Source organism: Salvia hispanica, chromosome 2, assembly GCF_029641045.1.
Source record: "Salvia hispanica isolate PSC_SH4W2 chromosome 2, Shi_PSC_v1, whole genome shotgun sequence".
Classification (NCBI taxonomy): domain Eukaryota; kingdom Viridiplantae; phylum Streptophyta; class Magnoliopsida; order Lamiales; family Lamiaceae; genus Salvia; species Salvia hispanica.
In genome coordinates, this window is record NC_142693.1 from 7,085,814 (window position 1) to 7,094,055 (window position 8,242).

Sequence of the window (8,242 nt, forward strand, 5' to 3'; positions counted from 1 at the left end):
ATTAATAATGGTTCCAAAATCAATTTTGGCGTGTCCCTTTTATAACGCTTCAAATTCAAAAATTTGTCAAACTATAATGTGTCAAATTCAAAAATATGTCTAAAAGTTGACTTACTAGTGGTTGCCAAGTTATTGTTCCAAAAACTGTATCTTTAATTTCCATGCTAGGGCGACCCTTTTGATAATCTTCATATAGTTGCAATAAAGTAGTAGTATGTCATTGTTAGGCCAATTTCATACTTAATTATAAGTACGGTTGATGTACTAACGAGGTAGTATAGTAACCAATACAAAAGGGGTATTAGTATAACAACGACACAGTTAAGGCTACTGTCATCAAAATTGTACAGAGACAACATCAGATAGCTTCCTTGATATTGAAGCTTCTTGACAATGCTCTTGCATGGTCGTACTGGTTCAGCTCCACCAGCATCTTCCTCAATCGTCTCACCAATTTACCCATTTCGCTCTCCATGCCACCGCTAGCACGCTTTCTCTCCAAAGCCTTCCCCAGCAGCAACACGTAGTCCACCAACGGATGCAGTTTCTTGCTACATTCAATCAACACCGCAACTTAGTTTTCTATTGATTGCATATTCATATTTACTACTCCATTAAACTAGAAAAAAATTTCTATACAAGTATGGTAAGGTCAGGGATACAGTAATTAAATCGATTTGTAGTAATTAAATCCCAATATATCATCAAAAATGAGCTGCAAAGCAAAGTAAATGAAAGTATGAAATACAAAGAAGCCATACCTTCGATCCTCGGTAACACTAGAACCGGTCCATACATCATTAAGTGACGCAATCACCCTCTCTGTTCGTATAATTGCTTCATGCACGTTTGTCTGTATGCTGCGCAGATGAGGAAGAATCTTGCCGCACAATAGTTCATCAAGAGCAATCTTCTCAACGACGGAAATAGCAAGAACCTTACTCCACAAAGATATGTTCCTCAACAAACGAACAGAGGTGCCAAACCTATATGCAGCAACTCTTGCTGCACCAGGTACCACCTCCAGTTCAAGTGGGCTCCATGTGGGGACCTATTTGAGAAATCATGCGGTAGAAAACGCCATTGAGAAATATTGATATGACACATTAATACAAAGAAAGGCCAAGCTTATAAAGTTTAGAAACATTACCACCAAATCATTCACAGCAGTGGTGAAACGGTCACGAAGAACAGCTACCAGTTTCCCAACAGCTGAATTGGAGGAACCTACAAATTCTGTGACCATGTCCATAGCAGAAATAGCATGCTTTGTTTCACGGGTGCTAAGAATGTCCCAACAGAAGGCTAACTGATGGTGCAAAATAGGAAGTGCGACTTTTGCAACCAGCTCAGGAATAAGATTTGCATCATCATCAGCATCCTCTCCATTCTTTCCATTTTCATCTTCCGGAAGGCCATAATTGAAGAGCAATGAACACCTACATAAAACACAGACAGTTGAATTTATAAATAAACGAATTATCAGTCAATAAATTTTATTTGCATTGTATCTCCTCCATGGCTCCACCATCCCTAACTTTCAAAGTTTCAACATGTTTCCTAGAGCAAATACATATTTTAAAAATAACATGTCTTTACAAGTAGTGCTGTAAAATTGCAAAGCAAAATCTCAAAATGTACAGATAGAGAAAACCCCCGAGACTACTACCAGTCAATAAATGGAAAAAAATAATGTGTATCAAGAAAATAAAGCTAAGAAATCATACACATGAAGATGTTTAAATCATTATCCTGTTTTGTGCACTTGTCCTCAGTTTTTCCAAAACACTATTCAACTAAAATTATACAGGGATGATAAATAACCAGAATGGGAGTGTTTTATACTATGGTTAAAGAAATAACAAACCAGAAAATAATTTGTGTAGTGCGTACCATTTCATATCCATAAAATCTGCATCTTCATGAAGTGGGTCCCACTTTAGAAGCTCCAATCTCACATAAGGTGAAAAAATAGCAGGTATACTTAACGACATATATGCATCGCGATAGCTTGTGGCATAATCTTTCTTCCATTTCTCAAATTTTTCAACAACCATTGAAAATTGAGAATATTCCTCTGCTGCATCACTAAAGATTTTGCCAGCAACAAGAAGTAATTGATTATGGGTTGACTCGTGAGCACTAGTCTCAGTATCACTTTCATCAGTGCTGAATTCTCCTTCCATAAGTTGAACGGAACTGTCAATTTCCATGGCCAACTTCCTCTTTGAATCAGCTTTCGCTCGCCTTCGTTTCCGAGCTTCTGATCTTCTAGTAATATCCATCCGTTTCTGCAGATTCACATCTCGGCCAAATTCATCCAGCTCCACTGGTGCACCTTTAGCTCCTCTTGCATTATCAGAGGCAGCCTGGGAAGCAGCGATGGCTGCCGCTACTTTTTCTGCACTGCTTCCTTTAGAGAGTTCTACCCGTGCTGCAGCAATAGCTAATTCTATCTCAGATATTTCGTCATCATTATCTGCAGCTCTTCTTTCTACAATGGCTCTCGCACGTTCTTCATGAAGCTTCTGCATTTGTTCTTCGAGTTCCTCAATGAAAGGAGCTTTATGCTGTCAAAGCAAATTAAGCCAAAACATAAGTAAGGCTCTTTAGCCGAACATTAAAACAAGCATTACTAAGGGGATTATAATAGTAGATTATAAGACACAACTAGATGATTCTATGCGCAATTCAATCAAGTTCTCTACAGATAGATGATACAGAGTGCTAAAGGGGATAAGGTTGTGAAACTAATTGGATAACAGTTGCAAAGTATATAGAAGTCATAGATAATTGCATTCAATGTTTCTGATATTGCTTTCACTAGTTTACATACTTTCAATGATTCAAATGTCTAGAATTCTTCATGTTGGCCTTGTCAGTTATTCAACAAATTCATGGTTTTACATCCAATCCACCATTCTACATTAGCATCATTATTTCACAAGGAAAAGTTCTATCTAATTCACAATATCCACCACAGACATACAGATGCTACTATCTTTTTCTACAATTATTCAATAGACTAGGCCACTTATACTTCGTTTGTTTTGGTGGAAGAGTACTTGTGTGTCTATGTATAATATATGTACATAACAACTAAATGGTTTCTGACTAGTCTCTAAAGAAACTCAAGGGAAATGGTTTTGTATTTCAACTATGAACATAAATCCAGAATTACGTTCCATGAAAGTGTAACAAAGAGCAAGGTACTGAAGCATAGCATGTTCACAAAACAATGAATTAACCAACATTATAGAGGAAACTTTATATTCATACCTGCAAAAACGCACATATAACAGAAACAAACTCACGAAGCTTTTGCATAAAGAGGAACTTCTCACCGGCAGCCGACAAGGAATCCTCCAGACTAGTAACATTCAGTAAAGACGAAGAGAGATTTTCATCTGTCTTCGCCAAAGACACCATTGTTCGGTCATGAGATTCCTGAACCCTCTTCAGGTTCTCAGTCATGGCTTTTCTGGCAAGCTCAGCCTGCTGAGAAATTGACATATCACTACCACCAAACATGTCAAAACTTGCCCCTCCGACATTGTTATAGCTACTTCTACCATCCACATTTTGGGCAGGATGATGCATTCCACTAGGAAGTGCAGCAGGGTTCCCTGAACTAGATTGCAACCTACTTAAACCGCCAACAGTAGCACCCGCTCCTTGAAGCCCAATACCATCATCCAGCCTCTTCCCCAACCCTTTCCTCACTTGCTCTTCCTCCCACATCTTATCCTCATCATCCTCTTCATCGCTAACTACTTCCATTCCCCTCTCTTTTGGCACTGGCCTCTCCCCAAAATCTTCGAAAACACCTTTCTTGTCACTCCCACCAATTTTATCACCAAAAAATCCAATCCTTCCTCGAAATTCCGGCTCTTCATCACTCAGACCTTCAGCCTCTCCATGATTACTGCCTCCATCAATTGCTATGTAATCCGGAGCTGCAGCCCTGGCCTGCCTCAGCCTCTCCCTCTTCGCCCTAATCGCTTCTATTGTGGCCTGGTCCGGTATCCCTTCCTTATCCTCCCTAAAACCCGGCCCTATCCGAACATCCTTCAATTTAGCTTCAACGCTTGAATCTTTGACCCTCCGATCAAACATCATATCATCATCACTGCTATCCTGACCTTTTCCAGTAGCTGCGGCATCTAATTCGCTCGAAATTACGGGTTTGATCAAACCCTTCAACACAACAACAGGCTCAGGGTCGGGCTTTGGCCTATTCCGAGCAGGCGCGGCCAGGGTTTTAGTATTCTTCTGAAGCTCTAATAGGGCTTCTTTCGTGTAGACACCAGCCTGTGGCTGGACATTGGAGGGGAGGGACGAAGATGGAGGGTGAGGGGCAATTCGGTCTTTTGACGATCTGAGCTTGTGAGCCGACGAAGATTTGGGGAATCTAGACGAGGAAGATGGCTTCGGCGGTGGCCGAGAAAACGGAGATTCTTCGTCATCGTCGTCTGCGAATGAAAGGAGACTTTTGGTGCCGGACTGAGGGGTCGGCTTTTTGGGTTTATTGGTGGTGGAAGGTTTGTTTGTGGTGGCAGAGGTTTTGGTGGTGGATGGTGTGACGAAGGTACTGGCTTCTTCGTCTTCGTCGTCGCCGGAACGGCGGCGGAAGTTGCGGGATTTGGCGCTGCTCATGACGGCGAGCGGTGGCAGCCGATGATAGGTTTTTGGTCCCAACAGTTGTTGCCTATTAGTCTAACCAATGACTACTCTTCCCCCAAAATTTCACGGACATGTACTATTTGTAGGCAATTTGCTTCCACCTCATAACCAGCATCTGCTGCGGCTAAAATCGCGTTTATGAACTAGAAAGCGTGCTAAAACCGGCTAACCAAACCGCTCCAAAAAGCGATGCAGAACACATTAGCCTGCATCAATGACAGAAGATAAAAAAAGAGGAGATGAGAAGTTATACATTTTGAAACGAAAGTAGTGGAGTAGTACATAAATAATAACCCCACAATCTAGTATATATGATCTGGCAACTGTATGGATGGAATAAACCCAGCCAATTTAGTAGAAATCACTATCACAACAATGCACATAACTTCGCAAACCCTAACCCCAACATCACAGTCTTACCAACAAAAGATTCAACTTTAACAAACAACCAAATTATCTCATAACCAACAACTGCCGTAAAGCATCGTACTAAATCCAAAAGAAATAGCACAAGTACAGAAAATCAACAGCATACATCAACAAGTAGACGAATATATCCGCCGAAAAATAATCGAATCGAGAAAAATGAGATAAAGAGATATGTTAATTCAAATTTCTAACCTTGAAGCCTCCATTCCCAGAGAAGGCGGCGTCTGGTCTGCTCCAGATTCAGGAAATTTAGTCTCGAAATCAAAATAGCAGAAGTAAAAACCCAAGGGTTTCCGGAAATGAAATTGAGATTCAAATTCAGGTAAAAGTGCAAGGCTTTGAGTCTGAGCCGCTCCAGATTTTCTATGACGATTAATTTGCTATTATTAGAATAATGGGCCTTTATAATTGGGCTTGGCCTGCATATACAGTAGTCTTCTTTTGGGCTGAGCTTATCGATGTGAGACGACTGCGATTGAGTTTTTTCGTAACCCATTGATAGGCCCGCCTGAAGCCCACTAAAAGCTCAGTTCACGAATCGACTATTGATAAAGTTAATATAATTTTATCAAATTGACATTAATCCAATACGGATATATTCCCTCTGTCCCATAGAGATAGACCATTTGGTATAGGCACGGATTTTAATGTATAATTGGTAAAGTAAGCGAGAAGGAGGAAAAGTAGTTGAAATTGTGTAGTGAATAGTGGAGCCCATAAATAATAAAGTAAAAGTGAATGAGGAAAAGGTTGTCATAAATGGATATAGACTATTTGTATGGGACGGACAAAAAAGGAAATATGACTTATTTCTATGGGACGGAGGGAGGGAGTATACATTACTAGATTCACATTAAACATCACTTGATTAAACATGGTACTGAATCAAGATCATCATACAGTCAAAATCAACTCATCAATTTAGTATCTAGACATACATATACTTCGCAACACAAAATTTCAGTTGAATTTGAAAAAAAGCTTCAGATGATGTTGAACACACTTCATCATATAATTTGATAAATTCGGTTACATCAGTCCAAAATACTTCATCCAATAAATTCACCCAACATTGAACTTTCTTTTCTCTCATAAGTTTTCACACTTCAATTCACACATATTTTGTTTAACAGAACGGACCAAGATTGCATAATAAACAAAACTTTAATCATCTCAATTAAATGAAAAATTGTGAACAAAATATAAATTACAGAAATAGGGTTAGCTCACCTGAAAGTTTTAGTTCGATCATCTTTGGGGTGGACCTCGGTTTGGTTTTAGGAGGGCGTCCTGGTTTAGTTTTTCCAGTTGAAGGAACGGGAACTAATTTGAAGAAAAACATGAATCAGAAAATATAAAAGTGAACTAAATTACCGTATGCACTAAACTAATTTGAAACTCACTTTGTCTCTTTAATATCTATTAGAATTTTCAAGTGTTTAAAGAGCTACTAAATGTTTCAAAAACGATTTTCACAATATAAATGAACTTATAAAATAAAGTCGTTTCAATTTAATTTTTTACGAATTTGCGCTTCCTTCCCGTGCACTAGGGAACAACATTAGATCATTTTCATTATATAATTACTCTTGTTATAATTAATTAACAATTGATCACATGGTTTATTTCTTGCATCCATTCAAATAGTTAAAACATACGATAATATATACACCTACAAAAAAAGTCTAGCCACAGTCACAACGGACAATAATAAGTACATATGGTAAACAAATTCAACGATCTTATAGATTGTCGAAGTTACAAAGACAGACAAGAGTTTGATTCCAGTTCGACACGAAAATTGGTCGGACTAGGCAATATATTCCTAATCCTGACAAAATTCAAGCTCGAGCCAAATTACATGTTTTGGCCCGAGAAAAATCTAAGCAATCCTGATTCGTCACCAACTGATTTTGGTATAGAATCTCGCTAGAATATGATTGGTCTGTCTTTCACGTATCATGTGAGCGGGCTTCAATGAATAGACCATGCCTATCCCTCGGAGGCACGTAAAATCAAACACTATAAGCGTGAGATTTGAGAGTTAATAGGAAAGTAAGACATGGGAATAGGTGCACGGGCCGACTTTTGTTTATCCTTGTCTATCTTTGGCGAGGGCGGCGGCGACGACGACGACGACGGAATCTTGAAGCAGCGGAACAAGCTCGAGAAAAAAGACATGATTGATTATATTGGCGACGCAAATAACTAAAAGCTTTCTGTACGTGAGAATATTTGGAATATTATTTTAGAGAGATGCGTGTTGATTATATGCAAAGCTGCATAAAAGTAAGTAGCAACTTATAGAAAAGTGAGTGACCTTGATGAGCAAGCAAAATGTTGTTATTGGTTTTTGATTTCGACGTTATGATTTTTCTTCGTCAGTAGTCAACGATGGCTTTGTCCATGCACTATTTTTCATTTTTTACTAAAATGGACTTTAGTCCCAAATTATAATTAAGTTATTAAATTGATTAAATATTTTGATTGTTAATTTTAACATAAAATAGTTATTTTGGACCAAAATAATATGTTTGGGATCAAAATGTACCAAAATAATATGTTAGGGATCAAAAGATCACATGCTTAATGTATGAGATCAAAAAAAATTTTAGATCAAATATAAGGGACCAAAATTGGACTTTAGTCTTGTTTAAATAAGAAGAAAAATTCCACAAAAAGTCCAAATAAGAGGAAGACACGCACCAGCGGTCTGTTGATAATATTAGAATTTGGAACTATACAATACAAATAATGTGCCCCCTTTTTCTTGATTAAATGACAAAAGATGGCTTAGCTAAAATTTTAAGAAATGTAATAAAATATAGATGGAATATAATGTAGATTGATGTTAGTTTTATACTCCCTCCGTCCCGGCTAAGAAGACACATTGCTTAGCCGGCACAGAATTTTAGGAGTTACTAGTTAAAGTGTTTAATTGGAGAGAGAGAAGATGGGTGGAAGTATTAAAGTAGAGAGATAAAGAAAGATGAATATTTTAATAGGAGTGAGAAAAGTGGTTGAGTGTATTAATTGGAGAGAGAAAGTTACCAAAAAAGGAAATGTGTCATCTTAGTTGGGACAGACTAAAAAGGAAAACGTGCCATCTTAAGCGGGACGGAGGGAATAA

The 8,242-nt window shown here is 38.3% G+C and overlaps 1 protein-coding gene across 1 annotated transcript; it reads right to left on the reverse strand.

The window, feature by feature from the left end:
• Positions 1-220: 220 nt before the first annotated feature.
• On the reverse strand, positions 221-5,455 carry LOC125200675 (transcriptional repressor ILP1-like). The gene is made up of 6 exons (XM_048098400.2): positions 5,305-5,455; positions 3,280-4,889; positions 1,894-2,570; positions 1,151-1,439; positions 762-1,051; positions 221-551 (listed from the first exon to the last, which is right to left on the reverse strand). The coding sequence occupies exons 2-6, from the start codon at positions 4,654-4,656 to the stop codon at positions 359-361; spliced, it is 2,826 nt and encodes a 941-aa protein (XP_047954357.1). The 5' UTR covers positions 4,657-4,889; positions 5,305-5,455; the 3' UTR covers positions 221-358.
• Positions 5,456-8,242: the final 2,787 nt, after the last annotated feature.